At 41.2% G+C, this 24,578-nt stretch overlaps 2 protein-coding genes across 2 annotated transcripts; one reads left to right on the top strand and one right to left on the bottom strand.

Annotated features, from left to right (window-relative positions):
• LOC106857431 (uricase-like) lies at positions 1-23,911 on the bottom strand. The gene is made up of 8 exons (XM_014883515.2): positions 23,842-23,911; positions 7,710-7,928; positions 6,823-6,939; positions 6,619-6,697; positions 3,360-3,546; positions 2,744-2,867; positions 2,331-2,414; positions 1-1,577 (listed from the first exon to the last, which is right to left on the bottom strand). Exons 1-8 carry the CDS (start codon positions 23,854-23,856, stop codon positions 1,440-1,442), a joined length of 963 nt encoding a protein of 320 aa, XP_014739001.2. The 5' UTR covers positions 23,857-23,911; the 3' UTR covers positions 1-1,439.
• Positions 6,575-17,942, top strand: DNASE2B (deoxyribonuclease 2 beta). The gene is made up of 7 exons (XM_014883482.2): positions 6,575-6,717; positions 9,227-9,378; positions 11,944-12,121; positions 13,380-13,461; positions 14,457-14,618; positions 16,131-16,328; positions 16,885-17,942. Exons 2-7 carry the CDS (start codon positions 9,266-9,268, stop codon positions 17,238-17,240), a joined length of 1,089 nt encoding a protein of 362 aa, XP_014738968.1. The 5' UTR covers positions 6,575-6,717; positions 9,227-9,265; the 3' UTR covers positions 17,241-17,942.
• Positions 23,912-24,578: the final 667 nt, after the last annotated feature.

The raw sequence follows: 24,578 nt of genomic DNA on the forward strand, positions 1-24,578 counted from the left end.
GAAGTGACAGAAGTAGCAAGACATAAGCCCGCAAGGGCAATACAAAACAATTTAAGAAGGTAAGCCAGAATGTCCCCAAGAAAAGCTAGAATTGTTGTAAATAAAGCTTTCAGAATTGGCTGGTGACCAGAGAACATGCATGATAGCTGGGACAGCTTTGCTCCATGGTGTCATTTTTCCTGTTGTTCAGGAGATAGCTCAGGCTGGTGGACTGTTCTTCCCTTGCATCTGCTATACCCTGCTCATCAAGGCGAGTTTCTATCTCGCAAAACACCTCAAAATGTCACACATAGCAGAACATCTCCCCCATTTTTGGTGCCTATGAATTTAATGATTGTACCTAGAGCAATGTCTGCCAAACTCAGGAGGCACAAAGGCAACTTAGCTGCAGTTTTTAGAAGTTACTTTGGGCACTTGCCATTTGATTTGTACTCTGTCAAATAAGAGTCTGTGAAAATGAGACTTGGAGAAAATGAGAGCAAGGGTTAGAAGGTGTTGGAAGCTGAGCAGGATTCCTGTTGAAAATTTGGTAGCCAGTTTGTGAGATGAGAATCATTGACTGTATTGTTTTATCTCAATGTTCAAAACTATCACCTGGGGTAACTAAAGTAAAAGATGCATTATCTGTCTGTCTAGTTTTCTCCCTACCCCTCCCAAATATAATAGGGCTACGTAGGTTCACTCCTGCCTGCTCAGAAGTCATGGTAAGATTATTAGGCTAAAGAAAACTATTTAATTAAACCTACAGAGATAGCCCAAACCCTCAAATCACCTTAGTGATTAATGTAAAAGTACTATAGTAACTATAGTCTGATGAGTAGCAGCAGCAGTCATGCAGTCAGAATACATGCAGAGAAAGTAGTCAACAGCTGTTACTATTCACACCACAAAGGAGATAGGAGAGATGCCTTTTTTTTCTTTCTGTTTCTCGTTTCTTGCACAGAGAAATCCTGATTCTGACTGATTCCCTGTTCAGTCACTGGGTCAGAACCTCAGCTCTGTACATCAGTGTGGCATCAAGGGGTCATGACAGGTTATGTCAATGAAACAGCAGGTCTCATACCTATATAGTCATTTTACTGAAGAAATATTAATAAAGAGAATATAGAGATTTCCTGATTTTACATGTCAAAAACATGTTACAGACATAAAATTAATTTCACTGCAAGGTCTGGGACTAGCTAGTTTAAAAATTAATTTACTATAATGTTTCCAGCTGGGATTTTCCAAAGAGCTTAGGGTACTTTTGTCTGCAAATCACACTGGAATTCAGGGACAGACTTTGATTTCCGATTTCCTGAGGGTCCTTCATATATCCCATGTTCAGGAGTTCATAGAGGGAAAAGTAGTCAGCAATGGAAGAGGCCAATAAGGAGTAAACATTGATAGGAAAGCCATGCTATTAAGTTTATCAGGAAGGTTGAGTATAGCCAAGAGGTTTAGTTTCCCTGGGCAGCTGCCAGTCCAAACTGACATTTCCTCTCATCTCTCAGCATGTGGCCTTGTGCTTCAAAAAACTTCTTCCGGCCAAGTGTGCAAGCACAGGAGCCATAAGGAGCTTCCACTGGAACCAAAACCTGAGGGGGGTGAGCACAAACACAAAGGTTATGTTTGAGACAAGGATGTGCCAGCAGAAAATCTGGCTATTCACCTCCTTCATAAAATCATGCCCACACCCTTTCTCATGAGAGAGTAGATTTCAGTGGTAGATGCTGAAAGAGGGAAAGGAGACCACAGTAGCAGAATCACAAGACTCTGAAGGGAAACTAGAGCATAAACGGACTATAGACCATCGATGTCAAATGGAATAACCCAATTTTTCTCTTTCATGTGAGGGTAACATAACAGAGTTTCAGCTGGACCTAGCTGGCAGCTAGAGAAGCTGTGGAGGGAGGAGCAAATACATCTCACCCCTTACCCCTTGCCCTATGCCTGATCCCAGGCTTGTACCTCCTCCACTCTTGGACCAATGTGGGATGCCACAGTGCATTCTACTTGGGTAAAATGCACAGATTGGTATTATAATTGAGAGTCAAATTCAGTGAAGAAAATAGGAATAATTTTTCAGAGACAGTCTCTGTTACAGATCCTTTTGATGTTCAGGGTATTCCATTGACCCTTAGTTTTTATCAATAACACCAGAAGACAATTATTTATCCTCCTTTTGTAATCAGTGTAAGTCTTTTTTAGAGGCAATGTGGAGCTTTTGCTGGGACTAGGAGAAGAAATTGTGCTCATTTTAACTCTGTTTTATGTAGAACTGCTGCTATGCTTTAAGGCTGAGTATTTCTAAAGGGGGCAGTCAAGTTGTATTTGAAGCGTTTACTTACTTCTTTGTCATTGTTCAAGCCTAGATTCTTCATGTCTACAACATTATAAAAAGTGTTGTTCAAAACGACTTCTATGACCTGTACCTGAAACCATGAAATGGATGAGATAATGAATTAGAGCACCTTTTCAGTCAACAGCCTGGCAGGCTTTTCACTTTGTGTAAAAAAGAACAATGCAACCCCCCCAGTAGAGCTGATCAAATGCAATCTAGTGAACATGTGTAGCACACCTTTCAGTTCTATTCAAATGCTGCCAAGAACTGAGTGATGTTCTCCCCCATTGTGTTCCCAGCTGGGGAGTTTCCAGTCTTAGAACTGACAGAGGAAATAACACCCTCATGTGTGTCTTTACAGTGGTGCAATTAACATTCACTGTTGTTGAAGTAAAACATCATTAGGAGGAAAGAAGATACCTGTGACACTCTGGAAAGGACAAGCATCTGGATACAGTTGACAGTTTTCTGGTAAGAGGGTGAATATTCCCCACAGTCAGGTGGTCCAGCGAAGGCTTCAAGGATACATTCACGGATTTTCTTCCTAGAGGTTACATGGGTTCTTACAAAACCTTGTATCAGCTGTCTCTGCTTACATATATAATGTTCCACTGTGGGATGTTTTTTGTTTATATTTTGCATGTATTTTCTGACAAATATATAGCCCAATGGATTTTGTGTAAGAACAATTTGTCCTGTCACCCAAATTCTGTTTCCTCTCCCCACCCCTGCTAGATATATAATACACAAATAGGTTTTGTTAAAACTATTTAACAAATTAGTTATTTTATTTCCCTAAAGTGTACTGAACACTGAACTGTTCCTTTGAATCCTGTCCAATGATGTACCCTTAAAGAGAGAAGTACCCCTAAGACATGCCTCTCACTTCTCATAACAAGAGCTTAGTGCTGCCACTGAGACCTGTGAGTGGCTGGTGCACAGCAGCTGTAGATCTGGCCCTTAGACTTTCTGTATTGTATAGAGGGACTTTGTGAGTATAGATTGGGAAATTAATATTACTTGATATAACATATACCATATGCAGTCAAAGTCAAAATCCTTGCATTCGCCGTATGACCATTTGCAGAAGAGCTCTCCACAGAGAATCCTGTCATGCCTTTCAGGAAGTGTGGTGTGTTCATTCTTATAGAAGCCTTCAAATCCAGACTGCGTTGTCTTCATAAGTTTCAGGTCCTTAATTCCAGCCAAGACAACCAGGGGACCTGTGATTGAAAATTACAAGAAAATATGAGCTTCTTTTCATGCAAAGAAAGAAACCTTTGGGTGCATACTTGCATTGACAGCTCCAGAGCCAGAAAACAGACAGTAACTTTTCTGCACACTGATATTGGCAGAAAAGTAAGAAACAAGACAGAAACTACTGAAGTCAGGCTCAATCTAGAAAACAGAGAATCCCGTCAAGTGATCTGCAGTTAAGGTAAACTAAGGATAGACTTTATCTCACTTGCTTGGAATTGGGACACGTGTTGGGTTGGCTTGTGCTGATATCAGTTTAGGAATGGCTCTAAAGGGAAATGAAATAGGCTACCAGTGCTGTGATGTACAGCGAGAGGTGTGGTGCCTTTTCCAAGAACACAGACAAATGTTAAAATTTTCTTTATAAAGACAGTAATTTGCTTTAGATACCCATCCTATTGGGAGTTTTGCATCTCTGAGAATGAGAGCCAATGCAAATCCCTGCAGTTCAGCTAATGAGCAGGAACTGGCACTGATACAGATGCCACCCACAGGTTCAAACTGAAAGTGGCTTTGCTCTTAGCCACTATAAAATGAGCTGTTGAGGATCACTGCTGCATGAGTGGACCATTGTCTTCTAAAGACCAAGCACTTGTGACCTGAACTTTTTCTTCTGACACACTTTTTGAACCGCAGCTATTTCAATTTCAAGCAGTCAGTCATTTAGAGCACACCAAGATGGTAACTGAAAATTTCACTGACCAGAGCTGCCAAAAGGCTGATTCAGAAAAGAGAGACTTCATGGAATGCAGGCTCATTCAGGACCTGTGCAGATAGTCAATGGCTGAAGCCCAAGCTGCTGGTTTTGTGCTGCTCTTGATGCTCACACTAGCTAGTGCAAAATTAATCCTTGAATATGTCAAGTGCATAGTAATCCCACCTTGGATTTGGAAGACTCAAAAATTTTGTCTTTAAATTATATCTTTGAAGGAATTTATACTGGAAATAATCCCACCATGGTAGACATTTCTAAATTACATGGTTGTTCAGAGGTTTGGGTGTTTCTAAACTGCTCTGTGACTGGATATTATTGAAACTGCATCTTATCTATTTCTTTTCTTGTTTACATTATTGTTTTTGAATGAGGTGTATCAATCATTTTGCCTGTGTCCCCCTGTTATTTACTGAAGCTTTAAAAAAATCTAAAGAAGAGACTGACCTTGGACAGATCTTGAATAATTCATCACTTGGGTATAAGACTGTGACACACAGGTATTAATGTAGTGCAGATACTATCAGTGAACCTGGAGAGATATTTATCTTATATTCAAATACTTAGCCTTGTTTGAAAGAGCTCCTTGCACCAAAAGATTGACTGAAAGGCTGCTGGCTGTGCAGCAATCAATCTGGAACTTGCTCCAAAGGATACAGCACCCAGGGAGAGTTTCCAGGGTGAACAGCTCATGCTCTGCTTTCAGGAGGCTTTGTGCTCGTGCTGTCTTCAGTTAACAAATTTTGATTCTGTTAAGTTACTTATGATGTTTTGAGTTTCCAAAAAATTCTGAGCCTTTTATCATCTGATATAACGGCAAAAAAACAATTCTATTAAAACCTCACTAGAGGGTTTTTTTTTATGATAAGAAAATTGTTAAAAGATAGGATTAACTGAGAAATTAACTCCTGTGTCTGGCTGATAGGTGCATAGGAGGATGCTAAATATAGAGAACATTCTCTTAGAAGAAAAATAAAAGTGATTTGAAAATCTTCACTTTGGTTATTGTTCACCTAGGCAGAGAATTCTAAAGAAACAACTAGAGGGCTACATGAAGGGAAGTCTAGGAAGGAAAAGTGGTTTCTTCAGTAAGTTATAAAGGCTTTGTTTGAGTAGAATCTGAAGTTGATGATGAAAATTTTAATACAATCTACATTAAAAGCAGCAGCTTTTCAGAAAAGTATAGATTCTTTTGATTTGGTTTGGTTTGGGTTTTTTTAAAATTCAGATGTCTTTTTTAATGTTTTCCAGAAAATACAGTCAATACTATTTAGGTTGCCAAAAGTACAGCAATAGAAACATGAAACATCATTAGAAACATGAAAAAATATGAGGCCAAGAGGCACTGGAGACTGTACAGGCTTTCTCTGTTCTTTCAGCAAGAACACAGGGACAGTGCTTTGATGCACCTTTCAAAACTTGTGTCCTGTCTGCAGGTGGAACTGGTCTTGATGCTGGTACTGGGTAGGATGGGGGAAATAGCTTTAAGTTACAGTAATGTAGTATAGATAGGTACTGAACTAATGCCTAAACCCTCTAAAGCCATTGTGTGAAATGATACACTGGCCTTAGCTCAGTTCCAAGTAATCCAGGAGATACACCATCACAGTGAGATTGAACTTAGGCTTTTTTTTTAACTTAGCTATAGCAAGTAGAGATAAATTTTACACTCCCTTTGGAATGTCAATTCATGGACAGACAGCTGAGCTTGAAAGCCTGTCTTTTAAATATCACAGAACTCTTGGTCGAGCCAAATACTGCTTTGTTTATGCATGGTGTGCAAAAATAGTAAGCACACTCCAAAGTATTTTCATGTGAAGAATGGTTCACATATAGACCAGAGTGCTCACGATGTTCAAGCTCTGGCTTGCAGCAATGAAATTGCTTTATTAGAAATCAAATCAGGGCATGTCGACAGGGGTTTGAAAACTACTGCAAACCAGGCAATTGGCTTGCAGCAGTGTGGTATGGGGTAAGGATCACAGGAGATTGCAGGTTATAGTATAAGGTAGAAAAGTAAGCAGCCTGTTCTCAGAAGGCTGTTAAATCCTGTGGCGAGATGTAACAGTTCTGCTGGATGTGCAGTTGTAACCATTCCATGTTTGGGATATACATACAAATGTCTGCTACATTAGCTCTTCAGCCATGTCTCAGAGATCAAGAAGGTCAAAATTACTATAAAAATATTCTTTGGTTTAAACCCCTGGAGCAGTTTGGCTGTGCCCTAAGCCCAGTAACACCCGTAGCTATCTCTAAAGCCATCTTCATCTCTCATTGGCAGAAACATTTACAGAGAAGTAGGGGACGTTGCCAATTCTTTTCTCACCATTCCGGCACTGCTCAGCCTCACAAAAGCGGATCCCATCAGGAACACATATGAATGAGTGGATGTGGGGAACGCCATCCTGCAGTTTAGAGCAGACATGTAAGTAAAAGTGCCATAAATATTATGTTAATTTGAAAACAGGAGCTAAGAGAGTGAGGAATGACTACAGCATAAACAAATGGAATGTATTAGTATTTTAGATACCTCATGCAGACGTTGCCATGGTACTTCTTGAACGTAGGTTTTGACGTACGCCACTTGGCAAAATGTTGTCATGAAGTGATTGCAGATATCTATAGCAAATTGTTCTAAAGTTGAGATCTAAGGCAGCAAAGAGTATTATTAGAAAGAAGCAATTACCTCATGTATAAAAGTAGATTTTTCTGGTTGTTGTAAGTATTTGGGAAGAATCAGTGTGGTTAAAAACACATTTGTCTTATTTCTAGCTTGGCTCACTGTGCCCAGTCATTTGACCAGCTTGCAGCATAGGCTGCAAATAGCAGCTACAGTTATGTCAAAAATCACCCATTCTGTGGTACAGTGAGCTGCAGTCCTTGGACTGAGAGAAACTGCTGCAGGAGTCTTATGCTGTGAGGATATAATGCAGAAATAATAATTTATCATGATTATTCTGATTGATATGGTGATATTTTAATGAAGTTTTACAGGGTAAAGATGAGATTTCATTATGGAGAAATTTAGTGCTATAGATTGCCATTATGATACATGAAATTGATGGCAGAAGGAGCACAGAATAAAGAGTCTCATACTTTGAGACCTTCTGTTTAAAAATGCTGTGTAGGAATAATGCAGGATTATGGGCTATTAAATTTAAAAAAAAAAAAAAAAGAGATGGCTTTTATATGACAAATCCACAAAAAACAGTACTAGCTCTTCAGAAAAAAAGGCTTTGGAAAACTAAGAAAGGGTCCACAGGACAAGCAGTGGAGGAGGAAAACTCTCTCAGTCACTGAAAGTTACTTTGCTACTGGTCTGATATGCCAATTGAAAATAAAAAGTTAGTATAACTAATACTTCCAAATGAAATTGTAAGAAACATCAAGGCTAGTTAAAAAAATAAAAAAACATACCCCGTTTTTTTTGGCCAACACAAGTACAATATTCTTTATGGTGTCTGTAGGTATCACAAGAGAATTGTTTCCTTCCAGGTACTCCTGAGGTGAAGTCAGCCGGAGATGTGCACACACTTCCACTTCTTTAACAAAATGCTTCTTTCCCTCTCTGTGAAGGCGAAGGAACTTAATTGTATTCTTGCCATATTCACAGTTGAGGACTTCAATGTCCTTGATCTGCAAAGAAAACGTGGCAATTGTAAAGAAATGCAGTGGAAGCCTAAGTTAAGCTGTCATGAAACAATGTCAATGAAACATAAACAGTGTTTATGACCTATATTTTTGTAGGTACCTGGGTAGTGAGAATATTTTCATTATAAATTGCAGAGTCCTGATGGGAAGAAAAAATGCCTTAGGAGATTATTATTATTATTATATTAGTAGCAGCTGTGATAAAATTTTAAAGTTTTCTGGGGAACAGTTTATAGAACAAAAGTCACCGTGAACTAGTCTCTCATTTGTCATCTATTAATTAGTCTGACTGTATAGACCTTCACTGAGTCTCTTCTCCTGGATCATTGGTTTTGTTTGCATTAAGCCCTATTATTTTTACCCTGCTTCGGTCAAACACACCCCATTTACACATCTCTTACAGTGTTGGAGAGGCTGTACTAGCAAGATGACAAAATTCTGGAAGGTTGTGAGGATTTCTGTTGTGCTAAAATATCCAGAGATCATTGCACTAGACTGTCCATGAGGCTGAAATATCCCATACTCCATATATCCCATAAAAGTTGTATCAACAACTTTTAATGTAAATCAGCCCCTTTTCATGTAGGCATAATGAGGAGGGAGCAAGATCATTTTCCACACCAAAATATATAAAGTGAAGCTCTTTATGTGTGAATTTTTGTGAAATTGCTCAATTCAGACATGTATATTCCTAAGAGAAATGCCAACGCACTTTTGAAATAGTTGAAAAAAAATCAGCTGATTGTAAGTAAATTCCTTTGGTAAATTCAGAGATCAGAGTTTCTCCGGCTCAGTCCCCAGGGGTGGCTGAAGGTCCCCAGCGCCGGAGCCGGCACGGGGCGAGGGCTGTGCTCACTGCCAGGGCTGGGCGGAGAAGCAGAGAGCTGGAAAGGATGTTGTTCTACTTGTCTGAACACCTGGGGGTTTTTTCAGATAGTTGTGGAAAATTTGTACGTCAGTCACGGAGCACTAAAAAGAAAACAAAAACGGTTTCGGTATCTGCAGGTTGGAGGGTTTTTAAAGCGGAAAACTATGAGTATTCTAAATAGTCAAAATTTTTTTCCTTTTTTTTTTTTTTTTTTGGCGGGGGGCGGGGAGGGTGTCAAAAACATAATTGTGAACTGTCATTTTGTTGCCCGAAGAAATCGCGAGCAGTTTCCGGCGGCTCCCAGGAGCCCTGTCCGTGCCGTGGAGCCCGGTTTGCCGGGCTGTGCCGTCCGGGGTGTGCTCCCCGCTCCGTGGGCAGGAGCTGGCAGCTAACAGAGCCCGACTTCTCCTTTTAGAGCCACTCGGGGCTCGCCCTGCGCAGCCGGGAAAGCAAAATGCCCGCGGGATCTGCGTGGTGCCAGCCTGCTTTGCTCCTGCTGCTCTCCTCCGTGCCCCTGTGGGCAGCTGAGATTTCCTGCAGGAATGAAGACGGGGAGACGGTGGATTGGTGAGTAAACACCGTGCAGGGCAGTAAATAAATAGACCGAGATTAAGCCGCGGGAAGTGGGTGGGTCACCGAGAAGCAATGCAAAGGCAATCGCTGGTTCAGCGCTGTTGGCCCGTGAGTAGTGGCTGAATGCTGCGTTTGAAAAACCTAGGATAAGTTATTGGAACATGATTTCATTTCCCTGAACCAACCACCGTGCTGCATCATGACTAACCGCAGGATAATCAAATAATCACGGTTTTACACGGCGTTCACGTCTCATGATCAAAGGGAATATAACCTGTGTTGGGGTGCCAAGGCTGCGCTCGCCCCGGGCCGGGCCCGGCTCGGCTGGGTCCCGCTCGTCCCCTTGGGCTGGTACCGAACAGGGGCCCCCATGGTTTTGTTGGCCTTGCTCCGGCTGAGCCCCAGGGCTGGCAGCAGCAGCGTGGCCGAGCCGCTGTGCCCTGTGGCTGGAGCACAAGTCACTCCTGGCCCCAGCTGCCGTCACGGTACCGCCCGTGCCAGCCCAGCAGCGAGCCCAGCTTCGGGTATTAATTACATGATTCATTGGATTAATGCGCTTTCAAGATGAAAAGACGCAAAGTACAACTGCGTAACATCCAGCCCGGATTTAAAAAGTGAAAGGGCGCGTAAGATTCCTGAAGATAAATATCAACCAATTTCAAAAGAAAAATGTTTTCCTTGTGAATAACGATTAGTTTGGATACAAGTGCTAAAGAAGTAGGCCCATCCCTTTCCTTGCACATAGAGCTAACTGCGGGCAAGGCAGGCGCTCCTCGTACCACAGGCAGGAGCACAGAGCTGGCTTTGTCTCTATAGGCTTAGCATCAAATGTATGAGGGTCTAATCCATCCCTATGACTTGTCACCTTTGCCAAGGCCCTGCTGGAAAATGCAATTTTTTCAGGAATCAGACTCTGCCTCTGTGTGAATGCCAGTGACATAGGGCCTGTTCCAGGAAGGAACCTGGGGGTCTGCACAGGCAAATCCATGTTCTCTTTCACAAATTTAGCAGGTAGGACAGGGGAATTTCCTTTTCAATATGCCCTGATCAAAAGAAGAGAAACTTGCCTGTCTGCTGGGGTCATCCTGGTTTATTGAGAAGAGTCAGCCTTTGGAGTCTGGATTTGGTTGCTATGAAGCTGACAGAAGCAGAACTGAAACTGCTGAGAAGAACCTCGTCTTAAACAAAAGATGTCAATGCCCTTTCAAACAAACAACATTGCATTTTTTTCACTTATCAAGAGGTTTACGTGAGTTCCTGCTGTGCCGTGGTTTCATCCTGCAGTATTCCATCGTTACTCAGTATTCACACACCCTTTCATTTGCCACTGAGCCAAAGGAATCACTTCCTTTATCTGACCTGATCCCATCTGTGCTCCCCAGCTGGGTTGGCAGCTCCTCCCCACACGCAGTACCTGGGTGGGCAGAAGTCTCCTGTGTTCTCATTTCCCTCGGGATCTCATCCCACAATCCTCACTGCACCTCCCACAGGGGCTACCAGAGCAAATGGCCACAGGACCGGCTCTCTGAGGAGGGCAGAGTCTTTCCTTTATTCATCTAAACTCACTGGATTCTATGGAAAGCCTTCCCTGCAAATAAAAGCCAAAACTATGCTTTCTGAGAAATGTTGAGTCAAGGACTGAAGCCATGATGCACATTGTTTGTTTGGGCTTTTTTTTTAAGGGGATGGGGAGGAAGGGAAGAAGTAAAGATGTGATTCTTGCTTGTAAATTGTGTTCAGTCACAAGCAAACAATGTGACAATGCTATTCTGGAATAAGCAGATTTGCTTTTTCTTGGTTCTCAGGAAAATAACTTCTACTCTGCTCTGCTACCAAATGCCTACGTTCTTGAGAAATTTCCTGTGCACAAATAGCAGTAAAGATTTTATGCAACTTTAATTGGCAATACACTCATCTGGCTTTCTGGAAAGAGCCAAAACATGTATCCAGTGGGAATTGGCAGGCAATTTCCTGACAGCTCAATGACTAGCATTTCATAAGCATATCTGCTGAGGTGGATTTGTCAGATGCAAGGCTGTAAATACTTCCAGAGCATAAATCTTTCAAAGTAGTTTGGAAGGGCTTAATCTACTAATTCCTGGATCAGCTCTCACTACTGTAACTACTGCTATTCCTCTCTTTTCCAAATCTTAATATTTTTCAAATCTTTATTTCAAATAAAGGGATTGTTGTGACTCCTGGTGCATGTACAGACACAGACCACCTTTGGGACCCGAGTTTCTTTACCAGAACCAGGAGCAATAGGGATTTCATGGACTCAACCAAAGCTACCTCAAATTCTCCAGGAGTACCAACAGCAGTGTGGCCACAGCAACAGGAGTTTGGTGCTGAATCAGCCTCCCTTGCTTGCTATGAAGCAGAACAAATTTGTCTGCAGCTGGTTCCTGGGCTGGGTCATTGTTTTGAGGCTAAGATGTCCACACTGCTCCCTCTCCAGCCCAGGCATCCCTGGATTCACCCTTCTCAGGAAGGAGATACTGATTTATGCATTCAAACAGAGTGGTGGTAAAAAAAAAAAATTGCTTTTCACTGTTGCAGGTTCACTCTTTACAAGCTGCCAAAGCATGCCAAAGGACAGATTCCCATGCTGGGACTGGAATACCTGTACATGGATGCCCTGGCTCCGCAGTGGCAGCTTGGTAAATACCTCATCAACATGACACAGGGTGCTCTGGGACAAACACTGCAGCAGCTCTACGAGACCTATGAATCCAAGGCAAGTGACATTTCATTTTTGTTAGTGTGGTTACTTGATGTTATATGCAGATGACATGAAAGCACCCAAAATAAGCACATAAGGCCAGGTCTGACTGACAGATCTGCTAAAACACATAGAGGGGAGGAGCACCTTCACAGCTGGGCAGATTATTTGCAGTTTTGACTGCAATTAGGGATAATCCTCAAACTTCTAATTTCTAGTCAAGCTTTTCATGTAGTTACAGTATTGTCCATCAAAAAAAGAGTGCTCATACATTCGCCCTTTGGCTTCTTTGCTGCAATTCATGTTCAGATGAGCAACATCTGAAGTTGTGAATTCAAACCAAGGTCCGTGGTAATTGTTACAGACACTTGTCCTAAGCTGTCCTATGTGCATTTGTTTTGTACTCTGACTCAAATCAAATCTGGGTTTTCATCATCCCCCTGAAATCACTGTGACTGCTCCAGCAGTGATATGCTGCTTGTTGACTTTCTTTTTTGCTCCCACACTGAGACACCTTGTATTTGTGTGAAGTGATTGTAAAATATCACAAGATCTCCCTATAATTATTTTTTTCCCATCTATGTGGTATTGTTGGGAGTCTGGCTGTGTCAATGCATTTCTCCTGTGGATTTGTGGTAGGGTGCAATCAATTTGTATGTAGAAGAGACTCCCAGAAGTCACTCAAATATTGGCAGTCCAGAAAACTGTCCTTTCCCAGGTGTTGCTGTAGCTGTAATAAACTGTTTACGGACTCATATTACGTTGGGAGGGGAGGCGTGTCCCAACTCCTTTGAAGTTCTCTGTTCAGGGGAAATAAGGTGCGGCCGTATGCAAATATTTTGCGAAAAAGCTTTAATTGCTTGCCCTTCATAAGAGCAGTTGTCATGTCTATTTTTACTCAGCAAATATTTTTACCAGATCTTATTGCTAAATCAGAGAGAGGCCCAGAAAACAGAGTGGAACTTCTTTGCAAGCAAGTGTCCACTAAACCCATGTAAACTGGCTTAGCAAGCATATTCTACCCTTGGGAAAGGGCTACTGCAGTGATTGAGAGAACTTCCACTTCATGTCAGCTGAGGCCCTAATGCTGAGTCTTCAGGTTTATTTTACTCTAATGTCCATGGAGACTATGCAGCTGAATTGGGAGCAGGATTAGGCTCGTGATGTTCACACAGAGGAATCCTGAATTCTATCTTCTGTTCCCAGCAGATATTTGCTTACATGCCTTCCTTTTACTGAATGTCATGTTTCAGAAATGTATGTTTCCCTGCAGAGGAACACCACTGCATATGCAATATACAACGATGAGATCCCTGAATCAGACTCCAAAGGGTCGAAACGTGGACACACCAAAGGTACAGGGAGAGTCCCAAACTATTTCTGCCTTTCTAAAGTTATGGATAGCATCTACTTGTCTGTCTGTTTGTCTGTCTGCATATCTAAAATTCCTGCCTAAAGCACAACTGAAGAGTGATTTGCATGGTGTGTGGTTTTTTTATAGTTACCTATGCTGCAGCTTCTGTTTTGGTTTTGCAACATCTGTGCTGTGTGAAGGATCTCGGTGCTTATGGACTCTTTTGTTTCAAGAGTTGAAACTAATACAAATCCTTTTAGCACCATCCTGTGCCTGATGGCAAAGCAGTACAAGATATGAAGGGAAAGATACCCTCAACAGAAACCCCTCCAAACTTTCTGGGACAAGAAACTGCTGCCAAGATCATGGAAGCATTGTAGGATGTAGTTACAGAAAATCGAGATTTTAAATAAGTGTAAACTTCAGTGGAGTTTAAATGTTCCCCTGAGGAAGCAGATGGGGTTTGCCCACCCTGACATGGAAATGAGCACATTTTGCAGGGCTGTATTTTCAGGCTGCAGCAATGGGCACAGCTCAGGAGCCATGATCCATCCTGGAGGGGAGAAGCACAGACTGTCTCTCTGCTGTTTCCCCATGCGGGATAGTTTGGTCTGGGAAAGAAGACATGCTGTTGACAAGATGTTTCTCCTTATCCAGTGAATATTTGAAGTGAAGAAAGATGAACAATGGAGAGAGAGTCACAACAACTAAATCGTCAGAACTCTTGAAGACAAAATTTGAGCAGAGGAAGGGGGTGAGAGAGGACTTTTTTCAAATAAAACATGATGACAGGTTGAGCTATGCAGAAAGGAACTGATGCAATTTTAATACAATATTAGTGTCTCCTATGGTCTATTAATCTACTCTAGAACAGCTTACTGTAGACATTAACACATTGACATGTGGTGTCTACAGCAGCAAAACCAAAGTAGAAGGGCACAGTTCTATTATCTCTGGGTTTTTGCCTCCTTAATTCAGTAACTTTTATTTTGACAGGATTTCTGCTCTTGGATAAATCACAAGGCTTCTGGGTGATTCACAGTGTGCCCCTGTTCCCTCCCAGCCCTGAGGATGGTTATGGGTATCCAGCTTCTGGGGAGTCCTTTGGACAGACAGCCATCTGTATAACCTTCAAATATGATCAGTTCACAGAAATAGGTACGAAAAGCTTCTCCCTAAGAAGGCCTTTGTCCCACCACACCTCTCTGATTGCTTTCCATGAGGTTTCACCACAGAAATTACATGTTCTTGACCCTTTTTTGTGACATTGGGAAACAAAGAGGGGCCTGGAAAAAGCATTCTTGGCTTCAGTTGCGTTTATCCAACGATTTCCTGTGTGAATCTGGGAAATTCACTCTTCCACTCTGTTTTCATCTCCCTGTGGGGACTGTCAGGATAATAGTAGTCACAAGTGCATATCAAGAGTAAACTCAGCCAATGCAAACAAAATGCTTTGGAAATACAAAGTAGGATGATTAATATTTTTTAACAGTAATAGCTCAGTCAGCAACAGTTATCTGCAGCTCTAAAAATGAAAGGCAACCACTGCTTGAACTGGAGTAGTAGCCTTGACTCATCAGAAATATGAAATATGGAATAAATAGCACCTAGAATTTTCCTAGGTATTTCTTTGCCGCAAAAATTGCCAATACTAAATATATAAAAACCCCAAAACCCAACCAAATATAGCTGCAAGATTCAGAACTATCTGGCAATGATAACTGGTACTGGAATCCCAAAAAGGGACTATTGAAAGACATTACAAGAAGTCATATTGGCATGTTCCTCAACTCTTTTCACACTGTTTTTTTCACTCTTCTCTCAGTTTCAAACCTCATATCATCCTATTTTTGAAAGACAAGTGCTGTGCAAATTGCCAGGCTGGCCATACCTCAGAGCTATCTAACCCATGTTCCTGTTTATGGAAACACATCTATGCATGTGTTTAGCAGAAGAGGACAAAAATGAGATGCATATGCTAATGTTGTTCCTGCCTCATCCTCCCAGCCTCTGCTCATCTGTGGTTCAGGGATTCCCTGAGCCAGAAAGACTGGAATGTTTCTGATGGACTGGTTTTCCATGAGCTCACTAATGAGGCCATTTGTTCCCTTGCTGTTTATGCTACCCATGGCAAGGACTTCTACAGCTGAGCTGTGCACTGTTCAGAAAAGGAGATTTCTTCTGCAGATTCAATCCAGATGCTGAAAGTCAAGTTCTGTTCTCCCTAAAACCAAACTAGACCCTTTGGCAGCTCCTCTGTTTGCATTTGGCTTGGCAGCTGCAACTGATTGGAAACTACTCCTGTAAATACAGACAGGTTTTATACATAATGTCTGAGTGCTCTGTGGCTGCAGAGAGGCTTGAAGATGAGCATGGGTGGAAGTGGCAGTGGACCAAGACCACCAGTTAACAGTTCTGCTAGAAATAATGAGGTGAAAGTGGAAAGTCTGAGCATACTCTTCTGCTGCAGGACCAGTCAGAATGCAAAGCAATACACAAGTTCTTGGTTGCTAAAATAAGATACTTTGATAGTTAATCTTCACAACCTATCTCCTGGATGAGTTTAGAAGGATTTAGGTTTTCTGTCCAAGACAGAACTTTGCTCTCTGGATTGCTTTTCTTTAACCCATTTTAATTCTGCATGTGTTCGTTTCTATGGGTTTTTCTCAGACCAACAGATGCTGAGTTATAATCCAGGAATCTACAGCTGTTCCATCCCTGACAGCTTCCAAGCTGATCTCCCAAATCTCCAGAAACTCTGTGCAAAGTCCAGGCTGCCCTCAGTCCCCTTTCGCCACCTCTCCAAGCTCCAGTCAGCTCGTGGGGAAGCCTTTCTCCACTTTGCAAAGTCACACTTGTTCATAGATGGTAAGAGAACCTTTTGCTCTCTATGTAACACATTCTCAATTAATTCTTAAAATATGAATTAATAAATTATTTTAAAATTCATATTCTCTCTGAGGGGGGAAAAAAGAAGTTCAGCTTAGAAATAAATGTAACAGAGGTCAAGGTGTGCTGTCCCATCCTAATGTTCTCTCAGCTCCACAAAGCAAAAAGTTGTCTGGTCCATCCTAAGGTATTCAACAATTAGATTTTCAAGAAAATCATGTTCCATTATTCAACAGTAACAACAAAGAAGAAATGGGGGTTTTGAATCATCTGGAGTTTTTTTATTATGAAGAAGACTTGCAATTTTTTTGTCCTTTCCCTTTTTTCCTGCTGTTTGCTTGTAACAGGTTTACTAGAAGAGAAAAAGTAGAAATGAATTTCTGAAAAAGTAAAAATAAGGGGAGGGGGAAAAGTTCCCTCTGACTGACTTCATGCATTGCAATGAAAGAAACACAATTTAGGTTATCCTTTTCAGTCTGTTCTTAAAAGAAGGAACATGAAACACTGATTGCCCACACCCTGTGTTATTCCACAGATATCTATGTGGCCTGGATGGCTCAGGAGCTGAAGACTGATCTGTTGGCTGAATCCTGGCAGCGTTCTGGTGAAAAGCTTTACTCAAATTGCTCTCTTGACTACCACGTCTACAACATAAACATCATAGGGATGCCATTGAACTCCACCTTCCATTCCATTAATGATCATTCCAAATGGGCTGTTTCAAGGAAATTCGAAGATCAGTGGACATGCATTGGGGATTTGAACCGTGCTGCAGAGCAAGCTTGGAGAAGTGGTGGGTTCATCTGTACCCAGAATGAACAGATCTACAAAGCCTTCAGGCATTTGATAATCCACTATGAAAGCTGCACTTCTGCTCCCAGAGATCTATAACCAACCATTTCTGCCAACCAGCACAGCCCTTCTTACATGGAACTGTAGGAGATGTCTCCCTTGATCTGTATTTTCAGTCTGAAAAGCAACGCTGTGATTTTAAGATGTGCTGGGCAGTCCCCTTGTTAGCTGTAGGAGTAGGTGGTGTGCAGGTAAAGGGCAGCTGGTGTCCTGTGGTGTCGGGCTCTCAGGGCGTGTGTGCTGGGCCCTGCTCTGCTCCCCTGGCTCTTCTCACCATCCCGCTGGGATGGGACAGGAGGGACACAGGAGCTGCACCAAAGCACATCCCTGTGAACACCTGCACGGGCATCCCTGGCACCTTGGGAGTGGGGCTGGAGGGACAACAGAAACCTCTCTCATGAGCTGGGCTGTCAGGACTGGGCAGGTAGCGTGGGATAAGTACCCCTAAATACTTCAAAATTGCTCTGGATTTCTTGCACTGTTGAGATAAATCACAGCATTTCTGCTCAGCTTGGGCTGAACCTCTAAAAGCGCTGAGAAAATTGGATCCAAACAGGGACGTGAGTAGATCTGAGGATAGGAAGACCTAATTTTTATGTGATTAATTTTTAGATAATTAATGAACTTTAAATCATCTTTAAATTATCTGTAACCAATAGCTTGGGAATATTTCTAGTGCTTTTATTAATGTACAGCAATTTTATAAACAAATAAACATTTCCAAAATATGAATAAGCAAAATAAGGAGTAACAATGGTCTGTTTACATTCTCCCTCTTGCATCTGTATAATTATTTGTGGTTGGTTAAAATGTTTTATAGCTGCCAAAGGAAAAATCGAGACAATTAGGGAAAAAATATAAAGAGAAGAATATATTTGAAGAAAGATGTTGTTTTACCTACATTTTCGCATTACAACAAATGTGGGTGGTAAATTTCGGTATTGATATTTCAGTATCAGGCTTAGGACCTGAAGTTTGCATGGTCTTGCTGTAAAGACAAAGCTGATTTGCAAAATCTCAATACATTCTTTGTGTTCAGATTTCAAAAGTGTATCTGTGTTTAATATGTCCCTAAATATATGTTTCTATCTCTTTTTTTTCCTGAATTGCTGATACAAACTCCAGTCTGAAGATCTGGCTGTCCCACTGATATTTCTGTATTGCTGTGTTCATAGTCCTTACCACTGATCCCCCAGAGAAGTAGGTATAAAGAAATGCCCCAGAGCCACAATAGGTTGCCAAAGATTTCTCTTCCTTTTCACCCTGAGCAATCAGCCAAACAACAAAGTGTACAAATGTCAAAAGAATTAATTTCAAAAAACATTTGTGCATATTTCTTGAAGAGATAGAAATAATGTATGTGGCCTGCATAATGAAGGGAATTGTACAGGAATAGGTTTCACAATTAGCCAGTCTGGATCTAAGGTGGCTCGTAGCTTGAGTCTCATGGCTCAGTGAAAATAATTTTGTTGTTTAGATATCCTGCAAGAAATTTTTCATTTTGTTTTCTCTGCATATGACCCAATAACATTTGAGAAATAATTTGCTTGATAATGTTCTTTCTCTGATGCCTGTCAAATTGTTTTGCATATCTACTTCTTGTTTTGCTAGCTGTGGTCAAGCAATGCCTTTTGAGGTAGTGGAAATTGCCAGTGACACAGAACACTGCACCATGGGATGGGAGGGTATCACTCAGATAAGCCAAGACAAAATTAATTTCTCCTGCCTATCTTTTCATGGCAGACACTAACCTAACCTACATGTCTGAGCTCTTGTATCTTGCCTACAGCTTTGTGTAAGCAGAACTTCAGTGTACAGGACTGCCAAGAAATCCTGTGCTGGAGACAGTGCTGGCGAGCTCACCATGTGTGTCAGAGAGCACCTGGATCTGTGGCACAACCTGTATTTCTTGTAGTATTTTCAAATACTCAGCCACAGCGTTTGGGTCACAGGGTTCGATAGCAGAGTCTCTGTCCCACTGGTTGTCACAACAGTGCTGACAGCCTCACACTCCCCCGGCCAGAAGTTACCAGTGCATCACTTGAAATAAGTGCTGATTGCTGTTCTTAATTATTTGGTCAATTAATAGCTGTCATAAAGTTTTACAAGACTACTTAAACATTCCTCTTTCATTATACCCAAGACTGGTTGCCTCCATTTTAGCTGTAACTGAGGAGGCATAAAGGACAGTGGGAAGATGCAGACAAACAGCTCTACCATACAGCACTACAAGCACCTCAGCAGCCTGCCTGTGCACACACTCATTTCAGTGGTGTAGCAATAAAAAGGCTGCGGATCTGGTTCTCTCATTTTTTGACTGTAAACAGCTTTAATTCAGTTTTGCTTTTGTTGTGTAACTTCTGTGTTTGCATATCCTCGTATTTCTGCTACACATGTTATGAAACATGGGCAGACTCTTGGTTTCCCAAAAGAGATTAACAATCAACAAAATGAACCATATAGATTTTTTAAAGGGTTTGTAAGGCTTTCTTTGAAAATGCAAGACCATAAGCCACTTAGTCAACCTCATGTGCCCTCACAGCATGCCCTGAAATGTTTACTTTTTGCATATTTTATATCTATCTATCTATCTATCTATCTATCTATCTATCTATCTATCTATGTATCTATCTAGTTTTTAAATTTAAAATATGCTGTTCTATTTTAAGATGCCAAACACTTAAGAAATATCTGCCTGTCCCAGTGACTCTGTGCTGCTTCTGCTGCCCACAGTCGTTTTGACTGGACAAACTGGTTCCTGTAAAAGGGGACATGTGGTGTGGCCCCTCCAGAGTGTCAGGGGGACCTGCTCAGCAAACTGACCCTGCAGAAGGGCCTGAACACTGGACTCTGGCATGGAGAAAGAAGAAAGCTGCTGTCTTGTGTGGATACCTGGAGTCTCTTCTCAGCATGCAGGTTTGGCTATTCTGACCCTTGGGCTCTGTTCTAGTTAGACTAAATGAGAACATTTATTATGCATTAAAACTGTTTGCCGAGGGAGTAGGAGAGGCCAAAATCAAACATTATTAATCCACTAAACATTACTGTAGTGCAGCCAAGTTTGTAACAAACACGGCAGTAGGATGGTTGTTTGGTATAAATTGCCTTGTAATCATTTCCACAAGCTGAGGCCCGGTCCCAGCACGCCTGACACACTCGTGGGGCACAGGAAATGCAGACACTGCCTCTCCAAATCCAACCCCCCACACCAGGGTGTCTCCTGCCCTCCCCACAGCCACCACCACCCCAGAGCAAGGGCAGGACTCTGCCTCCCTGACACTGCTCAAAACACCTGGCTGGTTCTTCTGTAAACCCCTGTATCCCTGAGGGTGCTTCTCTAATGCTGGTAGTTGTCTGTCAGTAGGGCAGTGGTTTGCTGTGTTAGAACAGTGCAATTTTACACAAAGGTAATGCAAGAGGTCAAAAGATTAGACATTGAAGAAAAGCTAAAAATATAAAAAAAAAACCAACTTGAAGGCTTAAAAATTTAAACTGTTTGAAGTTTAATTCCAGCTGGGCAATTACACTACTGGAAAACAGGCAGAGGCATGGCATCCTGAGCCCACTTCACAGGGCAGCCTTTGTGGCAGAATTGCTTCTGGTGTCTCCACAGCAACTGAACATAACCTAAGCTCTCATGATGGGAGTGATGAGCAATGTATTGGAGAATTTCTCAAGGACTCTAGGGCTCCATGCCAGCTGCCTGCCAGCAAGTCAAAGGAAGCTTTGGGAGCAATTTCTCTGAGCTGAGAACCTTCTTAAAGGCATGCTAACGTAGCCCAGTGCTTTGTCTTGTCACAGAGGTCTGCAGGCGTACTTCTGACTAATGAAATGCTCAATAACATCATTGTGAGAAGTTTTTTTTTCAATTTATCAAAGCATCCTTGGCGTTATTAGCATAGCCACATAATTATCCACAGAGAAACTTAACACCCATATGTTAACGCCCATAAATTATTGTGCAGATTTCTTTTAGACCTTTATTTTCAGTTTCTGGGAAGGATACATCACTAGGTACTTAATACAGTAATTGCTTCAGAATGTGTAAGCTGCCCATGCCTGCAGTAAAATGTTCAGGAGGCAGAATGGTGCTGGCAGCATTATCTGAAAGCTCAGTAAGCCAAATCCTAACTGTGCTCAAGGTGTGATGCACCTCTTTAATGTCACAAGAGAATTCTTAAAAAGACAGGAATTAAAAAATGAGAATGGAGATGAACAAATTTGTGTTAGGCTAAGTGTGAGAAAAAAACCCTTTGCAGCAGGGAAAAATTTCTTTATAGTAAAAGGCAGAGAGCCTGATCTGAAATTCCAAGCTGGGATAGCAATATTGGTGTATTCTAGGTATCCTGATATTCTGAGTTGCTAGCCATATGTGTCACATATCTGACATATCTTTTTCATTTAGACGGGAGATACCAGATAATAGATCTAATCTTCTGAATTTTCGCATAATCCTCACAAATTTGGCATGAATACAGTGGAAGAAATTGTGTTTGAACCAAGAAATTAGTTGTAGCACTTTCAGATCTTGGATTCAGAAAGCATAATATGACTTTTTAATGCAGACCCATTGTATCCTTATCTTTATGTTCTTTAAATTATTTATCCCAGTATTGAGAGTATGCTATTCTATGCATATATAAAATGTTCATTTTACTAAAAATGTTAACTACAAAACATTAGGACTTGAAAAATATATCTTGCTTTTTATAAAGAGCTGTGTTACACTTTTACTCAAGTTAGTTTAGTAAGTCCTTTTGATTTTATTTTTTTTTAACTTGTGTTTGCTTGACATTTCTACACAAGGTATCTGCTAACTATTCTGGCTTACAGAGGTAAGAGGGGTATGAGTAAGGAATATTCCTTCCCTCCTTTGATCACTTTGCAGCCTGTGAACTGCAAACTGATTTTTCAAATATTCAAAGCTTACAGGAGCAGAGCATAGTATTTAATGTTGCATGCTGATGTGCTGGCAAATGCTACAAGTGGTTCACTGTAATACAGTAGTTATCAGCATTGCCTCACTTATTAATCATAGAAATGTTGCATGCAAATTAGCCAGAGAGTTGTACACCATAAGACAGTAATCCAAAAATCTCTCTTCACATCTATTAATGCTCGCAAATGTATCACATTATAGCACTTCATGGTTTCTCCATTACATTCCAAAACCTGCCAAAAGCTCACTAAAAGCCATGTCACCGAGTATTTTCTTTTTGTTGCTTACTTATGACTTTCTAAAGAGTGAGAGTATTTAGCTCCAGGGCACTTTTGTGTCTGCCATTTTCCAGGGTTCTTTTTTGGGCTAATGTTCTGTCAGCCAAGTATCAATATTTCTCTTGCTATAGCACAGTTTAAAAATGTATTTTTGCACTAGTAGGAACATGGTAAGCACCACTGTCCTCCATTTATTACCCTCCTGCTCTGAAAGCTGCTTCATTTCATATCCTGACCTTGTAAATCCTAGGCACTGTGCAAGGAAAATCTTATCTTTCAATCTCTTGCTTTCTAAGTATTCCAAATATTTTTTTCAGGAAAGCCAAGGTAAGAATGAAGGAACTGAAAATTTTGTAGAGAATATTTTGCAAAGAAAGAAACACTTCACAGCAGATAGGGACAATTTGTGCAGTTGTATTCCCAGACACTCACCAACCTGCAAAAAGATGGGAAGAAACAGAGAAATGGAAGCAAAAATAGTTTGTAGGAGAAAGGAAGAAGAGAGAACAAGACAACTGAAGGTAAGCAAGAGAGGGAAAGCAGGGGAAGAGCAGAAGGAACATTATAATAGTCAACACCAAGGGAGTCAGAGACCTTGAGCATGGTGACAGAGAAACTTTTGGAGTTAGCTGTGCAAAAATCCAGTTAACAGGATGTTTCATTTACTGTGATAGTTACCTAACATTTACCCATTTTATAGATCCAGTCTCCATAGGCTATACCACAGAGATAAAAACAAAAGGCATAAACTGAAGTGACTTAGCCAAGTGGTAAAAAAACACAGCTCAAACCAACACCTGAGAAAGTCATTACCTCTCTGTTTCCAAACCTACAAGAGGTGGAGTAAGGTAAAATCAAATGCATTAAACAGGTAGAAGTAGGAGGGAGAAATGCATGAGCTAGGCTAACCAGTTTGAACCATACATATTTGAACAATGTGCTAAACCACTTTTTAAAAAGAAGAAAGCTACTATTAAGGTTTAAAGCCTATGTACAAATAGAATAAAAACAAGAGATGCAAAATCTTCACAAGGATAACTGCAGATCATTTCATTACAGCTGGTGACACTAAAGTGAGCTGCATTCATTCGTGTAGCATTGAGAGTACTGCAGGCAAAAAGAAGTAAATACAAATACAAAAGAAAGTAAAAAGAACATACATAGGGATTAGCCAACTGATGCCTTTAACACTTTGCTTCTGGGATTGTCATTATTATGGGAATTTTGTACAACATACGGCCTTTTATTGTCAGGTTAAAAAAATCAAGCTTTGCTTAGAAACCTCCCCAGTTTTATATTTTTTTTCAATTTCATCTCTGATCCTACTTTGCTCTCCTGCACTAAACAAACCATCACTGGTCTAATATAGTAGTTTCTCACAGCACTGAGTGAAAATCAGCAATCATTCCTGGGTATTACTTACTGTCACTTGGCTCATGGTGGCTGTTTTGTCACCTCCTGGTCTCGGATCCCACAGAGGAATAATGGCAGTATAGAAGATGAAGCTCTATAAAAAGTGTCATCTTAATATCAGAGGAGGAGCTAGGCATAAGGGGTTGGCTTCACAAATGTAAATATTTCATAATTTATTTAGCAATGTGGCTTTCCTTTTTCCCCCAGGCAAAAACTTTAATAAAGGAATAGGTCTACTGCAACAAAGGAAACAACAGCAAAATACAGAGACAAGGACACATCCTAACCCCATTAATATCATCAGGAATTTGCCTTCATCTTCAGTGGGAACAGAACTTCAAAGACACAGGAATCACCCGTAAAACCTGAAGGGTAAAATCTGCACCTTCCACAGTCTCTGACACAAACTGTGTTTGAGGGTGAGGGTAGTCCCCACACGATGTACATGTCCCCAGCAGGAGATGCATGACCATGACCTTGTCCCTGGCACTGGCAGGGTGGTGTGAGAATAGACCTCAAAGTCCTCATGCCTTGACAGAAGAACCTCTCTGAGTCACATGAGCTGGGCACAGATAAACCTCCTGTCTCTCTTTGTTCATGGCAGTACTTTCAGTGCCCAAATCAGGAAGAAGTGATATTTTTTTACATGTCAGTAGCCTAAGATATTCTTTCAAAGTTAGTCTCTGGCAGAATGAAAGCTCTGTCTCTCCTCAGTCCTGATTTGTGTTGTTAGAACCGAGGAAGATG

The sequence above is a fragment of the Sturnus vulgaris genome, chromosome 9 (assembly GCF_052056855.1).
Source record: "Sturnus vulgaris isolate bStuVul1 chromosome 9, bStuVul1.hap1, whole genome shotgun sequence".
NCBI classification, from domain to species: domain Eukaryota; kingdom Metazoa; phylum Chordata; class Aves; order Passeriformes; family Sturnidae; genus Sturnus; species Sturnus vulgaris.